General features: G+C 36.0%; 1 protein-coding gene across 3 annotated transcripts in view; it reads left to right on the top strand.

The window, feature by feature from the left end:
• Positions 1 to 18331, top strand: part of Sap47 (Synapse-associated protein 47kD) — a 99366-nt gene that overhangs the window by 39024 nt on the left and 42011 nt on the right. For 2 of the 3 annotated variants that reach the window (XM_089105826.1, XM_089105828.1), the window contains exon 5: positions 4382 to 4542. In XM_089105826.1, the coding sequence (XP_088961952.1) occupies positions 4382 to 4542 (161 nt within the window). The remainder of the gene's footprint in view (positions 1 to 4381; positions 4543 to 18331) is intronic. The other variant, XM_089105827.1, reaches the window with a different exon arrangement.

Raw genomic sequence — 18331 nt, 5'->3', positions numbered from 1 at the left:
CCAATGCTCCAACCGTCTAGCTCTCCATGATCCATCAGATAAATGTAGAAAGAGGTAACGAGGGTGAAGGTAGAAGTTAATCTGTCATCTTCCTTCATTTAGATAATCCTGGATAAGGTTGTTTATTACGATGTTTATTTTTGACATTCATTTATATTGATATTATTATGACATTTTTTTATATTGATATTATTACAGCATTATTTATATTGATATTATTATGACATTTATGACTTTTATTTTGAAGCTTCCTTTAACTAAACTGATTTGTTTCATATTTCATAAAATTATACATAGTGATATGTAAGTGCGCACAAACTATTATGAAGGAGGGGCGGTGGGTCCTTTTTTTAGGTAGGGGGAGGGGCAGATGTACATTTTAATGCCATTACATTTTAATGAAATATTTAAATATTTCAGGTCGACGCCTTTATTATTAGAACTAGGGGGTGGGGGAGTAATAGTCCTTCCATTGCCACATTCCTTTTCTATGTAGCACAAAATATTCAGTTGGTTATTGGTTAAATTTTGGGGTAAAAAGGGAAGAGGAGCGAGGGGAGGGCAGTTCTCCTCTTACACAGGATGATTTCTTTTTGTTTTCAATTTTACCTTTAATATCGTTTTAAAAACTTGTTTTTCGTTTTATTAATGAAGTTGAAAATCTGAACGTTTTTTGTTAATGTGTTTTACAAATTACGTTTTCAATTTTACATTTAATATCGTTTTAAAAACTTGTTTGTCTTTTTCTTAATGAAGTTGAAAATCTGAACTTTTTTTAGTTAATGTGTTTTAAAACTTACGTTTTCAATTTTACCTTTAATATCGTTTGAAAAACTTGTTTTTCTTTTTTCTTAATGAAGTTGAAAATCTGAACTTTTTTGTTAATGTGTTTTACAACTTACGTTTTCAATTTTCCCTTTAATATCGTTTGAAAAACTTGTTTTTCGTTTTCTTAATGAAGTTGAAAATCTGAACGTTTTTTGTTAATGTGTTTTACAACTTACGTTTTCAATTTTACATTTAATATAGTTTGAAAAACTTGTTTTTCTTTTTCTTAATGAAGTTGAAAATCTGAACGTTTTTTGTTAATGTGTTTTACAACTTACGTTTTCAATTTTACCTTTAATATCGTTTGAAAAACTTGTTTTTCTTTTTCTTAATGAAGTTGAAAATCTGAACGTTTTTAGTTAATGTGTTTTACAACTTACGTTTTCAATTTTACCTTTAATATCGTTTGAAAAACTTGTTTTTCGTTTTCTTAATGAAGTTGAAAATCTGAACTTTTTATTTAATGTGTTTTACAACTTACGTTTTCAATTTTACCTTTAATATCGTTTGAAAAACTTGTTTTTCTTTTTCTTAATGAAGTTGAAAATCTGAACGTTTTTTATTAATGTGTTTTACAACTTACACTGCTAAGCTAATTCAGAGCAAAAAATATTTATTCATCCAAATTAAGAAATGGGTTTAAAGCACAGGGGCGGATCCAGGATTTTTTTAGGGGGGGGGGGCAAAATAGGTTGTTCCGAAAAACTTGCGTTAGGAGCAAGTTTAATTAACGCAAATTTGCCTTAATTGCGTAAGTTACACTACTATAGACTATGGTAGGGGGGCGCTCCCCTCCCCCCGGATACGCCACTGGTAATTTCAAATGATATTCCCCTTCTTTGACTTCCTGTACAAGCTTGATTAAACATTAAAGAAGGTATTGAACGAAAAGCGATTATATTATCTACCCTATCTACCCTCAGACTTTGAATTTTCACTCCATACTCTAAAGCTTAAGGTCCCAGACTAGGGCTCCAGATTTTTATTGTGCTAAAATTTGCCGAAATTGGCTAAATTCGGCTAATTGGCTGAATTGGCTAAAAATTTGCTAAAATTTCATGACTACCAAGTAAAAACTCGAATTCATTTTGGTAGGACGAACATTGGATTGGAGTTAGTATTTGTCGATTTCCGAAAGCCCCGACTTTTGAGTTACCCTTCCTACCTTAACGCTAAATTAGTGATTCCCAAAGTGGGGCGCAGGTGATTCCTAAAATGGTGGTGATTCGCAGTGATTCCCAAAATGGGACATTGCGATGGACGACTGTACTATTATGAAAAATAGTATAGTATTGCCATGCCGTCCATCGCATACTATTATACGACTACGACTATACATTAGGACGACTCGAAAAAAAGATAATGAGTTAATTGCCTTTAAGCCTCCATCAGATGATTACACGTAAAAATTTGAATAACAAAATTTAAATAACACGAGGGGGGGCATCAGGATTTTAGAAATGCCAAGGTGGGACATGGTCCAACATCGGTTGGGATCTACTGCATAGGAATTGATATGTTGCATAACATTTATTTGTCCTATAAGATAGTTGGTTATTCTCATAGATACGCTGTTTGAAAAATAAGTTCTAATTCTTATAGAAAAAAATTGCTTCGAAAAAAATATTTTTTGGCTTTTAAAACCGAAAAAGGAAAAAAGGTTACTCAATTGCAAGCATGAAAAATCATACCTTCAGATCAGTCACTGAGGTTGAGGAGGTTGAGGAAGTTTTCGGAATGTTTTTGGAGGTTGAGGAAGTTTCATGTTCGAATTCAGAAATGAGCGAATTAAATCCTTAAATCCATAGGGATTTAAGCAAACGTCCTACGTTCTATAAAAGTGTTGTATTCCGTCAATATTTTTATTAATATAAAATATGTCTAGAGGACGACTCGAAAAACGATACCAGAAAGAGAAGCTATCATCGCTTTTGTCTAGATTCGGGTGTTTGGCATTATTCGTCAACACTGATATAAAGTTTGAAACGTTATACTACCTACCCTAGCTCCAATGGTGTTATTTAATAAATCAAATAAAAAAAACAAGTTTTTTTAACTGAAAGTAAGGAGCGACATTAAAACTTAAAACGAACAGAAATTATTCCGTATATGAAAGGGGCTGTCCCCTCCTCAACGCCCCGCTCTTTACGCTAAAGTTTTTATTTGAGATGAGATAGAGTCAAACTTTAGCGTAAAGAGTGGGGCGTTGAGGAGGGGACAGTCCCTTTCATATACGGAATAATTTCTGTTCGTTTTAAGTTTTAATGTCGCTCCTTACTTTCAGTTAAAAAAGCTTGTTTTGTTTGTTTAATTTCTGAACGTTATTGAATTAATGCAGCTTTGATTTTGGCTCACCGTACAAGAATAATTAAAATGAAATTTGCATATTAATTTTACTTTTTTGGCTAAATGGCTTTCTCAAAATTTTGATCTGACGTAACTTATACTCGTATATTTTCATTACATAATTGACTAATTCTCCCCCTGGTCAATACCTCGATCTTTACGCTAATGCTAAAATTTTATTCAAATTCTTTAAGAATGACTCCTGAATCACAAAGATCGTTTAATTAGAATAGATATCTCTTCTGACAGCACTAGAAAAACTTTAGCGTAAAGAGAGAGATATTGACTAGGGGGCGAACCCCTCATATACGTAATAATTTTTGTTCGTTTTAAGTTTTAATGTTGCTCCTTGCTTTCAATAAAAATCTTGTTTTTTTATTTAATTTCTGATCGTTTTTTTAAACAATGCTGAGAAACCCGGCGCCCCCCTCTCTCATAGAAATGTCCCTTCCCCAATAACAATATCCTCCATGGAAAGATCCTCCACGTACTCCCCTCCTCTGACCCCCCTCCCCATCAGAAAAAATCCCTCTTGAAAACGCCAGCATACTTCCAAATAACAAATACTATATGTAAACAATGGGCAAAGTTCATAACTTGCAGCCCTTCCCCCGGGGACTTTGGGGTAAGTCATTCTCAAAGACTTATTTATTAGGTTTTTGACTATGCTGAAAAAATGGGTATCTCAAAATTTTGATCCGATGACTTTGGGAAAAAATGAGCGTGGGAGGGGGCCTAGTTGCCCGCCAATTTTTTTGGTCACTTAAGAAGAGCACTAGAACTTTTAATTTCCGTTCGAATGAGGCTTCTCGCGATATTTTATGACCACTGTATCGACACGATCAACCCTGGGAAAAACAAAAAACAAATAAACACGCATCCGTGATCTTTCTTCTGACAAAAAATGCAAAATTCCACATTTTTCCAGATAGGAGATTGAAACCTCTACAGTATGGTTCTCTGATATGCTGAATATGATGGTTTAATTTTCGTTAAGATTCTATCACTTTTAAGGGGAGTTTTCCCCTTTTTTGAAAATAAGGCAAATTTTTTCAGACTCGTAACTTTTGATGGGTAACAATAAACTTGATGAAACTTAAATATTTGAAATCATCATAAAAATCTGATTCTTTTGATGTATCTACTGGTATCAAAATTACAGTTCGTTACCACGAACTGTTTGATGATTTTGGTCTTTTTCTTCCAGATTTTGAAGAAGTATCTACAAAAGCATTTGAGGGGGTGAAATCTATTGGAAGTTTTTTCAGCACTGCCGTTTCAAAAGCAGGGAAAACTGTGACTGAAGCTAGTGCAAAAATTAAGAAAACTGTGGAAGAGACGGTGAGCCAGTCGACATTTTTGCACGAAGTATACCCTCTTCTTTAGTTTTACTTGTTATTGTTTCTTATTTTTCCTTTATAGTTTTATTTTTCCTTATAGTTCTTATTTTTCTTATAGTTTCTTATTTATTCTTTTAAGTTTAAGGGTAATTCATAAATTGTGGAAGAGACGGTGAGCTAGTCGACATTTTTGCGCGAAGTATACCCTCTTCTTTAGTTTTATTTCCTTTATTTTTTCCTTTATTATTTTATTTTTGTACGAAGTATACCCTGTTCTTTAATTTTATTTCCTATATTTTTATTTCCTTTATTTTTCACTTTTTTATTTTATTTTTGTACGAAGTATACCCTATTCTTTAGTTTTACTTCCTATATTTAGTTGCTTATTTATATTTCATTTTGTTTCCTTTGTTTTTTCTTTATTATTTTATTTTTGCACGAAGTATACCCGTTCTTAAGTTTTACTTTCTATATGTAGTTGCCTATTTATATTTCATTGTTTCCTTTATTTTTTCCTTTATTATTTTATTTTTGCACGAAGTATACCCCGTTCTTTAGTTTTACTTCCTATATTTAGTTGCTTATTTATATTTCATTTTATTTCCTTTATTATTTTATTTTAATTTTTATCCTTTTTCCTTTATTCTTCCTTATTTATTATATTTTTCCTTATTATTTCCTTTATTTTATTATTATTCCTTTATGACCGCATAAGGTAATTTAAGGTATTTATTTGACTGATCGCATAAAAAACAGAAATGTGGATGAGGAGGGAAAATGAGGATGGTCAGAGGAGGAGGAGGATGAAAAATCAGAATGTTAATTTTTGAATTATTTGGTGGATTGAAGAGATCGAAAACGACATCGGATTGAAAAATTACATCACTTTTATCCCATTTCCACCCTAGGCGAGGTCAGAAGGGAAAAATGTCATTGAGGTACTATAGTAATATAATACATAATTTAAAAAAATAGATAACTGAAAGGCCTTTTTCTATTAATTCAGTCTGGGGAGAGCAAAAATGAGATCGGCATTGGGAACTTTCCATCTCGTAGAACCCTATTTCCCCCTTTTTGTTCAATCGTGCATAATATTGTTATAATACTGCAAATGATATTTTTACCCCTCCTGACATTGCCTAGGGAGGAAATGGGGTATCAAGTGATGGAATTATTAAATTCTGACGTCAGTTTTGGTCTCTCCAGACTTGAATTAATAGGAAACGACCTTTCAATCCACCAAATAATACACAAATTATGTTTGTGATTTTTCAACCCCCTTTGCCGTGCTTGGGTGGAAATGGGGTAGCGATGCTTGGAAAATGGGGTAGCGATGGAATTTCTAATTCTGATGTTGCGTTCAGTCGCCTTGGACTCGAATTAATAGAAACGACCCTTCAATTCAGAAAGTATTGCAGAATTTTGAATTCGAGACCCCCCCCCCCCTTCTCCACTTTTCCCCGAAAAAAGGGATATTTCTGTGCTGCCGATTTTGGATATGTTATTCAGGGAATATTTCTGAACATTTTGGTGCCAAAAATATTTCTGTTGCTCAAATGCCGGGCCAAAACTGTATTTTTACTAGACTATAATAGCTTCAAACAAGAGTTCACTTTTTACTAGATTCCAGCTGAGAAAAAGCTGAAGGTTTTTTCCAGTGTGTTGTATATAAATTGAAGCAATACCCAGCTCTGAGTTTGGAATGGACATTATTTTGGAAGGAGATTTTAATTTTAATGGATGATATATTGGAAAAAATTTCAGATGCTACAACTCATTTCATTACCCAATTTTTTTTTTAGAAATGACTAAAGATAGATCTCATTTCAAACTCAAAAAGTAATAGATCAAACCGCAGAAAGTGTTGGAAACAAAAAGGTGATGGAATAGAATTTAATAGAATTTAATTTGATTCTTCATGAGGGCTCCATCAACCACTTACCTCAATATCAAGGGTGTTTAAACCAATTCTACGTTGACGTGATTCTCATTTGATTCTTCATTAGGGCTCCATCAACCACTTACCTCAATATCAAGGGTGTTTAAACCAATTCTCCGTTGACGTGAACATAAGGACATTGGGCAACTTATTGTTTTACAGTCAGCGTATGTAGGACATGTTGTGCACTCATCTGGTGCTACCTCACCTCTGGAAACCCCCAGAGGTTGGCCACGTACAAGATGGGTGGACGTCGTTAGCGGTCGACTTACTTCTCGGAGCATTGACCCCCAATGAAACTCGTATCGCCCAGGACAGACCACTCTAAAGATGACTAACGGTACTGACGTCACTGGTTCCCTCTACGCTGCTGATCAGGATCTTTAATTAAGTAAGTAGCTTGTAGGAATCCCAAGATATGTGGGTCGACGAACCGTATAATCTGTGATCCGCATTAGAAACTATGGTAAGGATGACCTAATTATTACGTAACGACTCTTCAGTGGTGATGGAGTTCGTTCGGAAGGATGCAAACTTTGTTTGCTGACCACATGCCACAAAATGTGGGATTGATACCCCCTAAATAATCGCTCCGAACATGGCAGCCTCAACCTCATAGCTGCGGGTGGAGGCCACCCTAGGGTCTCTCATTGCCCATGGTTTCCCTGATGTCAATCAGAACCCAGGCCTAAGGACGATTGGGCTTGCGACTCCTGGAAACAAGTACAACGAAAAGAAATGTTATTCAAGCCTCGGATCTTACTGGTAATTCCTTACTACGTCGGGACGTCCCCAGACATCTTGTGAACTTGGCAGACCGAGGTGGGCTGAGAATAGCTACCTGAAATGTTTAAACTATGAATAACCCTGGAGCCAAAGACCTCCTAGGGCTTAAAATGTTGATATGTGGAATTGACATACTTGGAATGACAGAAGCCCATCTGACGGGATCAGGTGATGAAGAAATTGCCAGTACCTCTTAGGATGACTTGGTCAGGCGAAACTTCCAGTAGAAGCAGTGGCTTAGGCCTGCATCTAAACGCGAAGGCGAAAAAATGTCTCATATCCCATAGTCCAATATCAGTTAGACTACTCATTGCCCGCCTCAGTCACAAACATTGGAAGATTGGCAGTTACAAACATTGGACATTGGAAGATGACTATTATTGCCTACTACGCATCAGAGAATATCTCGCCAGTAGATGAGAAAGACAATTACTACTCGGCTTTGACAGCTGCCCTCTCTCGGATTCCCCCGCACAATGGTTTAGTCGTGGTTGGCAAGTTCAATGCAGTTGTATGTGACCCTAGCATAGCTTTTAAGTCTGTAATTTGTCCAGTTACCCCTGACTTTCTGAACGAAAATGGGGTCCCACTCCTTAATGCATGTGCCATGCACAAACTCAAGATTCAAGATTTTTTATTTCACACGCAAAAAAAAAAACAATCACGAATAATTGAATAAAGCCAACAGGGAGCTGAGCTCGAAAAGAAGGCTATCTATTATTATCTTAATTTCATATATACTAAAAATAAAGATAAAAAACATAAGAAAAAATTTCATATCCACTAAAAATAAAGATAAAAAACATAAGAAAAAAAGATAGACCAAAAACATCATAACATAGAGTAGAAAGGGACAAAGGAAACCCCAGCCTGGCAAATTCCAGATATACTATTAAAAATAAAAATTACTAAATAAAATCACCCCGTCATCGAAGGTTAATTGTATATTCTACTAATTTTGTCTTTAAAAGTGATCGGCTATCAAGATTTTTATGTTTAGTATTTAATTTAAGCCTATTTGCTATAAAAAGGGATGAAAACTTAGCTCTTTCACAATTCACCGAGGGGATTCTATGCTCCCCGAAACGAACCGACGAAGAAGCGAATGAGCGGAAGGGGATGACAAGAATATGTGATTCAGGAAAAATAATTCGCCGGATACTGAGTATCATAATGACAGACCGATATTGAAATTCAATAAGTTGACTAAGGTTTAGTTATATGAAGAAATAAAAATTAAGTTTCTGTTTCTGATAGACTTTGAAGTTGTGTAGGGCGACGAAGCAAATTACCGAGAATTTTTATGGCTTTGTTTTGCATTATCTGGAGTCATGGGCGCCCATATGGTGGGGGGGGGGCTCCTGCCCCCCCCCCCTTATTCAATGATGCTGCCTTATTTTTATATTTTTGTTCTGAGATTTCTATTATATAGCATTAAAAGTGCCAATTAGATGAGGTTTGCCCCCCCGCCCTGGAATTAAGCTTATGGGCGCCCATGTCTGGAGTGGTATAAAATGATTAGGAAATGTATTTAGGTAAATAATAGAACAATATCTTATGTATGATTCTCTTAAAGAATGATACAAAATTTTAATAATGAAAAAGGAAAAACAAACTAATTGATGTAAACTAAACATCCTAAATTTTGGGCTATTTTTATACGGAGTTGGTCAGAATGACTACGGAAAGATAAAAACTCATCAAGAATAATCCCCAAATATCTATATATCTTCATCCGTCTAATTCTACTCCCAGAAGCAATCAACCCTTCAGTTCCAACATTAGTAACTCCTTGCTTAGATCTACCAAAAACCATAAATTCTATCTTAGGCAAATTTGGGACTAAATAATTACAAGAAAGCCATTGGATAACTGAATTCATTCAGCCGCCAAATTCTCAATAATGAAGGGGTTTTAGCTTCCACATATACCACTATATCATCTGGAAACAGAACTGCTAGGCTATCCCTCTAGGATAGACTACTAGGGAGATCATTTATATATATAAAAAATAGTAACAGTCCAAGTATAGACCCATGGGGCACTCCAATATTATTCAGTGAATTAGGTTAAGACGGGCGGCATTGGACTTCTACTTGGATTTCGCGATTTTGTAGATACGACTTTATTAAATTGGATATTGTTTCCACGAATTCCGGAGTTATTCAATTTTTCAAACAAAATGGAATGATTTGGAGTATCAAATGTTTTTTTTATGTCATAAAAAATGCATGATACATAATTAACATTATTCAATGAATCATGAAAGGGCTGCAACTGCTTGTTCAGTTGAGCGACCCAACTTAAAATTGGCTATTAAAAACATCCTTTTTCGTGGGAAAGACATTAATAAGCCAAAATGGTATAGCAATGACGGGCGACGCGAAAGATGATTGATTATGGTTGATTTACAATGAATATGATGAATGTGATGAATTAGGAAACGATTTCTCAAACAAAGATAGCGCAGAAGCAACGCTACAAACCAGGCGTTCTGTCTGTCATTTTGGGAGATATCATACCTTCTTCCTTGACCTGAGTCAAATCCGTTCTGACATCTCATTAGTCAAATTTGGATTTATAACTTTTAGATTTGGTACCGTCGACATACCTGAAGAAGTTATGCCTATATTAGAAAACCTTCTAATTCCTGGTTGACAAAACAGACATTCCTGTTACATTTTTCTATCTTTTATCACAACTTGGAGTCTTGGTACTTCACCGACTACTTTTAGATATGTGGTTACGTATAAACGGTGGGATAGTGTCTGTATTGGGCTTTCTAAGCTCATTAATTTTATTTCTGAGTAGATTTTATTTCTATTCTATGAGAAAATAAGTTAGCTCTGGCACTATTATTATGTAAAAAGGACATTATATTTATACTCGATGATCGATTTCTACTCGAAGGTCTGGTTTGAACATTTTTGCGTTGTTGCTGTATGCGTGAGCATAATATATGGGAACAAACTGAAGGGCGTGGGTTAGAAACATGAAAAACTGCATTTTAGGCCACGATTTTACTGGAGAGGGGATCCTGCTGACCAATCTATATTAGGAGCCCCCTTCACCCCCGACAACTCTCTATCAGGTATATTGGTGAATCGTTGTGTGGTTGAAAAAACAAATTTAAGCTAAATTTACAAATTTACTTTTAGTTATACATATTTTTCACTTATATTTATTTTTAAATTTCGGTGTATCAAAAGTGCACTTCAGTTGCTACTGTTGAATTTTAGGTTTTTGTGAGTATAGAATTATTATTTCCATAGCGAAACTGATTCGTATTGAAAAGTAATTTTTCTTCATATTTTAAAATAGAAGACGTCAAATAAGGTACGAGAGCACGTATTGAACGGACGAAACGATCGAGCGTGCTGAGTTTGAGGTGATGGCTATATATCTTAGGCTTAAAAGACGTTCATTTAACCTCAGCTGACATTTTGCTTATTTTGGCACAGTTTTTTCCGATGAATGTTGTGAATCTCTTTCGGTTTTAGCAACCGCTTGGGTAGTCTTGAATGGGCCAAGCAAGGGATGAGTGATTAAATTCTTGCGATTTAGGATCGAGACGGAAAGTCTTCTAAAATTATGAAAAGGCAGACTTTGAGAGAGGAGGCCCTCGAGATTAGTCTCTGGGATCCTTGTATAATTTTAGGAATAAATGAACTTGTTTAGTGTTTGGCAGCAGTAACCCTTTATTCTATATTTGGATTTTTGTCTTAGTTTTGTTTTCATTGTTTCCTATTTGTTATTTTTTTGCAGTTTCTCTTTTTCTTGGTCTTTTGCTATGCAAGTTTCTTCTTTTTTTTTGGCCCTTGGCTTTTGTTTCTTTGCAGTATTTTTAATATTTATTAATATTTGCAGTATTTTAATATTTATTTTAATATTATTAATATTTTCTACTTTATATTTTCTTCTTTGTGATTTGTTCATCTAATAAACAGCGGGATGGTTGTAGTATATACAGTCGTATATATTGGGCAAAAGCAAAAAAGAAATATGGCAAGAAGTGAAACTTGTCTCCATGAAAGCTCTGGACTTCCTGGATTATCGGAAAAAAATGAAGTGAAGAGTATGAGTATGAACAATATGAGAAGAGCCTCAAAGGTAAAAATGCAAAGAGGCTGAGTCCTTCCGCGCCTTTTCAATTTCCAGTCTTCGCCAAAGACTTGATCTGTAGCAACGATTTGCTGACTTGAATCGTGTCGAGTTTGGCTGCTAAGTTATTTACAATGAGACTAAATGACGCTTTTTTTTAACTGTTGTCGTCACTGAGAGGAGAGGAGGTGGGACTGAAAAAATAAATAAAAATACTCGATCTTTGCAAGGGGTCCCCCACTCACCGCCGCCTGCTGTACATTTCAGAATGTGTGGTCACGACGTAACATTTCGTGCTCCGCATGTCCCACCTCGTGTCAAGCCGGTTATACTTTACGCCCCACGATACCCGTATCACCTCATTTACATCATTTTAAATTAGCTGACCCTGTAGATCTTCGGTGTTTAACGTTCTCATTCTACCGTCACGCGTTTGGATTAAAGGCATTCGGAAACGAAAACGTCTTTTTAGAGCCAAATTAATAGTGAGCTTGTTCAACAATCGAAGCTATCAAATACAGGTTCTTTTAAATGAAGGTATTTTTCAGAGAAATAAAAACCTGTAGTGCTTTCTGTTGAATAAATACCATGTATGCTCACTCGTGTGATAGGCATTAGTCTATTAGACTTTGTCCTTCCCTTTCAGTATACTTTCACGTCTAGGTGTTTTGTCTTGAACATCATAAAACTACTACAACTTATCAACTCACCGCAGCACCAAGCCACCTGAGGCCAACACAGCTGCCCAAGCTCCTCCTCCATCCCAATCTATTCAAAGCCTCCCTGTTTAAACCCTCCTAGAAAGTTCCCATTTCTTTTGAATCTTTCTTTGTGACATCCTCCCACCCCAACCGCGGGCGACCTGCTTTCCGTTTAGCCCTAGACGGTTGGCCGAAAAGGACAATCTTCTGCAATCTGTAATTTTTCATCCGCAGAACGGGCCCTAGCCATCTCAACATTTCTCTCATTATAGCCCTAGAAAGCGGGATTGAACCACACCTTTCGTACAGCCTACTGTTTGAAATACCGTCAATCAGCCAGGTACCCAAAACAATCCGTAGGCAATTTCTCTGGAAAACATCTAGCAAATCTTCATCTGCTTTTCGGAGCGTCCATGCTTCAGAGCCATATTTGACCACTCTCAAGACTGTAGTTTCCAATATTCCAATCTTGGTTAGCAGACTTGTCTTCCTATTCTTCCAAACTTTTTTTTTACTGTGAAAAAACACCCTGAGCCTTGGCTATTCTACTTCTAACATCTTCACTGCTCCCACCATCTTTACTAATAATACTATAAAGGTAAATGAAGTAGCCCACCTGATCATTCTCTTCGTTACCCAATGTCACCTTTTCATCTTCGCTTATTCCTTGCCTTAGTGACTTAGTCTTCTTAACATTAATTTTTAAACCTATTCTATTACCGTGAAATCGTAAAATCTCTGAAAATCCAGTCATTTTGGTCACACTTTCATCTAGAATGCTTTAATCATCAGCATAATCGAAGTCCTGGAAATTTTTTCCTCCCCATTTGATTCCGTGGTCTCCCATTGCCTTTCCTGTTCTCCTTAAGACATATCCATCAAAATAATCCATATAAAAGACGTCTTCACTGCTCCCACCATGCGAAAACATTAGTGACCTCAAAACTACACTGGAAACACTGGCCTCTGCCGCTGAGAAATTCGGTCTGAAAATAAATTGGTCGAAGACCAAGATAATGCCAGTTGAGAAAACGCCGTCCAACCCTCTGTCATCTGTGGAAATTTGTGGCCAGACTGTAGAGGTAGTCAAGCAGTTTACCTACCTTGGTTCAATTGTCTGCTCAAACGGAAACCTAGATGCCAAAATATCAGCAAGAGCGGCAAAAGCAAACTCTGTCTTCGGTTGCCTTCTAAAAACAGTCTTCCATAAACCCCAGATCAGCCGTCTCACAAAAGCACGAATATATTCTGCTTCGGTTGCCAGCGTTATGCTGTATTCTGCTGAGACTTGGTCGCTGACTCAGACACAGACGCTGAAGGTAGATGCCATCCAGACGAAACACCTCCGAAAAATCGAACGCTCCCGATGGCCTGACAGGGTACGAAATTCGGAAATCCTCAGGTCCTTCAAACTCCCACCCCTGTCCGAGCAGCTTGAGTCTCGCTCGCTGCGTTGGTATGGTCATCTGCTCCGTCTGCCTGCCCAAACACCCGCCTGGCTCATCTTCGATTTCGACCCTGCTGCAAACGGCTGGAGGCGTCCTAGGGGAAGACCACGCACCAGATGGGCAGACGCCATCTATGATCGGCTTGCCTCCAGAAACATCAACCCGGCTGAAGTGACAACCCTCGCCCTGAACCGACCACTCTGGAGAAGACTGACGGCGCTGACGACTGGTTCCCTCTACGCTGGCGACGCTGCCGAGCAAGAGCTTTAAGTAAGTAAGTAAGTAAGTAAGGTAAGTGAAGCTGTCCACCTGATCAATCTTTTCATTACCCAACTTCACCTTTTCATCTTCACTTATTCCTAGCCTTAGTGACTTAGTCTTCTTAACATTAATTTTCAACCCTATTCTAGTACCCTGAACTCGCAAAACCTCTAAAACTTCATTCATTTTGCTCACAATTTCATCTAGGATGCTTATATCATCAGCATAGTCTAAGTCCAGGAGACTTTTTCCTTCCCATTTGATTCCGTAGTCTCCCATTGCCTTTCCCGTGCTCCTTAAGACAAAGTCCATCAAAATAATCCATATAAAGGGGGATAGAACACACCCCGTGCTTAACTCATAATACCAAACCAGCTGCTAACCACAGCAGTATTTCATGCCTTAACCACAGCAGTATTATTCTCGTACATAGCACTAATCACTTTAATGTATTTGTCTGGTATACCATACAAGAATAAGATCTTTGCTAAAGCACTTCTATCAACAGAATCGAACGTTTTATCACAATCTTTAAAACTGAGGACCAAAGGTGTTTGAAAACTTAGGCACTTCTCAATTATTAACCTAAGAGTGAAAATTTGGTCAACACATCCTCTACCTTTTCTAAAACCGCACTGTTCTTCTCTTAAAGCTTTGTCTACGGCATCTCTCAATCTAAAAAGTATCATATTACTAAGTAATTTGCTATCTACAGAGACCAGACTAATACCTCGATAATTACCACACTCACTTTTATCACCTTTCTTATAAAGTGGCTTAATTTAAGACGTATTCTATTTGAAAAAGGAAGAAAATTTCGAGTTAGCCGTTCTTAACCGCATATTACTGTCCGGCATCATAGCTTTTTGCCTTTTTCTTTCTTTTTTAGGGTGACTTGAAAAAGACACATGAGTGAAAAATTGATAAAAATTAACCTAAACGTATGTGACACAAAAGCAGTCTAAGAAGGCGAAACTCTTATTTGAAGGTGAAATTGTTTTTGGTAACAACAGACTGTTAATGTTCGAATTTTTACGGACGGAAAATATTATCAAATTTAATATAATTTATTGGCTTATTTATTCTCACGATTCAACACGGCAACTCTGACGAGAATTTGACACTGCCCTAAAACTTCATGATTTTAAAAAATGTAAAAGAAAATTTTTAGAAAAGCGTGATTTTCAGGTATGAATAGACCTAAGATGTTGTCAGGTATGAATATTAGGTCCTATCAAGTCTATTAGGTCCCCAAATTAGGTTCATGGGCAAAAAATTGTATTTATTTTCCTTTCTTTTTGGAAAAGTGCTCTGCTAATGGATTTATCTACAAAGCTACTAGGAAACAGACATGTTTTCCGTTTTAGTATCTATTACTAGAACCTAATATACTTTCAAACCTATTAAGCGGAAGCCTGAATTTAAATCATTATCAAACAGACCAAATAAGGTAAAATGGACAATTGGAAATATCTGATCTAAAAATAAAGAAAGGTAAAAAAAAACAATATGCGCATCAAGCTGAATTTGATTTTGCTGTCACAATTTTTCTGGGGAAAGTACACTGATTCTTTATTTTGGGGAATTTTCTTGTTCCTCTTAGGGTTCTTGGCCAATTTAATCTTTTGAAAATATTCTTTATTTAGTTTATCAAACCGGACTGTTTTATATTAGCTTTTAAATTAAAAATATTGAAGCAAAAAAGTCAACCTTCAGAAAAAAAATAAGGCCTGAAATGTGAGAATAGAGTATTCTTTATTCACAAATATGTGAGCTTGAAACTCTTACTAGGAAACTTTAGGCAGGACTATTGATCAAGAATCTCCATCTGGAGATTGGTTGCGATTTGGAAGACGTCCCAATGGAGATAATGGCAGGAGGCCATTGTTAATCAGCGTTTTGTTATCGCCAAGTCGTAAAAAAGGAGATTTATAGTTACAAGTAATGAATTCTGATTAGTTATTACCAAAAGGAAATCTGAATCGTATTACCAAAAGGAAATCTTATCTAAACGTGGTTATAACCACGCTTAATTACAAGAAGTAATTAAGCCTCTAAGTAGCCTAACTAGGTCAAGAGTTGAATAGAGGCATTGTACAAGCGTGGCCCTATGTTGGTCGTTGCATAGTTTTTGGCCCTTAGCGATGCATTTCTATTCACAAGAGTTGATCCCCTGCACCAGTTATATTGCGTCTTTTATCTTCAATTTCTAAAATAGGGCTACGAATATTATACCTACGTCAGAAAGGCAGCCTATAATAAATGTCACTCGTTGCTAAAAAAAACAGGGCAATTGTGTCTTGTTTACCAGGTTATAAAGAGTAAGATTAGTCATGTGACAATAGCAACATATGTTGAATGAAGTATCATGGTCATCAGAATAAAATATTTTTTTGCCCTACGATTTTTTAAGGTTTTTCTTTTGGTTGTTTCAGAATTATATTGTTGTTGTTTAGTTGGCGTTTGAGTGAATCAACCGCTCATATTTGTGTGATTCTCTACTAAATCTCTGGCTCTAAGAGGAGCCAGGTCACGAATATCACACAGATATATATTTAGCACAGGCCACGTCAACACTTAAAATATCTTGGGGTTGTACAGACTGTTCTTGCTTAAATCGCTGACACTATTGTGCATATCACATCCTGCTTTGGTCACATAAAATGTCTAAAAACACATTAAAAAACAGCTAAAATATATAAAAAAAAATTATATAAATCAAATAAATCATACATATTGTTCCGGTTTGTTTTTGGAATATGTTTTCTACTGCTGAGGATTTTCACAGATATGGAACTAGACAGGTAAGCCAGTATAGGAGACCACTGAGGGTGTCGACAAGGTTGGCATTTTCCAGTTGCCATGCTCTTCCAGCGCTGTGGAATGGGTTGCTTTTTTTGTTGATAAATGGGTTCGATAGGACTGATTTCCGTTGCCAGTTGAGACGTCATTGCCTGTATCGGTATGAGTTTTTTTTTGAGCAGAATTATAATGCTGTGTTGATATATTGGTAGATGGAAGGTGTGGTAACCCGATGTATATGTTAAATGTAGAGTATTCTAGGAATAGCCATACAAACCCAGAATACTGGGCTTCGTGCTATTTTTGTGTATATATTAGTTATGTAATAAAGATTTCTCAATTTTAAAAAAAACGAAGAACAAAAATACAATGAGGACACAAAAATTATAGAACATTATGCAGATTGGAATTTTTTATATACTTAGTTAATAAGGATATAGTCTTTCTGTGGGCCCACTTCGGGGACTTTGTATGACCTAGGATTGCTCTCATATAAGCTGCTTAGAAGCAGAACTAATCAGTTAAAACTTTTGTAAAAATTAAAAAATTAGCAATAGCCTATGCTGATTCCCAAAGATAACTACCCCTTCAGAAGGAATCTACACCTTTATAATCTGCTTAATGCATATGTTTTTAGGTAATTTTTGTTTATTTTTCATCGACGTTTTTTTCTGCTTGCTGCAACCAAAAAATGCTTGTGGAGGTCTTTTTCGTTAAAAATCTATTTCCTAATTTCTTTTGATAAATATGGATTGTATAAGCTTCCTAAGCATTCAAACATTATGTAAGCATTCAAATAGTTGGGTTGCATTTTCACTGTTCTTGGAACTTCGAGGAATAAAAGTAGGTGTAACCCTAAGAAACTACTTCTTAATCCGAAGTAGGAGTCACCCCGAAGTTCCGATTGATCGCCAGTCTGAATTTCAACTTGATCGATTGTTTTTCTTTATCTTCTTGTTAGGATTATTATGGCAGTTACTTTTTCAGAATTTCATCACCAAAATCAAATTCTGGGCCGTTTTTTGGGATTTCACAGCTGATTTTTGAACTTTGGGTTGCGTATCATGGTTAGTGCGTCAAATGTTACCTATTAAAGAACGAACTTAATCCTATGGTAACCGAGAATTCAAAAACACCGTTTTGAAAAAAAAAACTGTCAAGTGATTTGAAGCTGACTCAAGAATTTAAACTCTTATTTCCGTCAATCTTAATGGTAAAAGTTTATTGTGAAATAAAATTTATGTGAATTTTGGAAAACACCCTACACTACACTAACCATAATCAAAACCTATCATAATCAATAGTAATTCATCAGAATCAAGCTACTCATATTGGTTTTACAATCTGTTTTCTGTGGTAACACTGTTGCTGCAGCAAAACTGTTCAAGCAGTTTATTTTCGCTCTCCTTTTAAAATTACGGAAATGTAAGTTGTCCCCTTTTTAACCTGAGGACGACAATATGGTACATAAAATTAAACAATATACTCCTTGGGCAAGCGATGAAGAAATGTTTCGTCTCAATTATATTTGAAATCCTAGACTCTTTTTAATCCTCTGAATTTTTCATAAGTGAATCCTAGGATATTGCTAAATTCTCAGTGGCAACATTGCACAAACACACGCAAAAATTTCTTAATTTCACTCGTTTTTATTTTTGCTACAAAGCGAAAATACTTTCCTTGACAACACTGCGCAAATACGCACACGAATTTCTCAGTTGCACTCCGATTTTCATTTTTACTACTAAGCGAGAATCCTTCCCGTGGCAACACTATACA

The sequence above is a fragment of the Artemia sp. Qi Xiang Cuo genome, chromosome 20 (assembly GCF_049724085.1).
Source record: "Artemia sp. Qi Xiang Cuo chromosome 20, ASM4972408v1, whole genome shotgun sequence".
In the NCBI taxonomy this organism is placed as follows: domain Eukaryota; kingdom Metazoa; phylum Arthropoda; class Branchiopoda; order Anostraca; family Artemiidae; genus Artemia; species Artemia sp. Qi Xiang Cuo.
The sequence above is the reverse complement of the archived record's forward strand: the minus strand, read 5'-3'. Positions and strand labels throughout refer to the sequence as shown.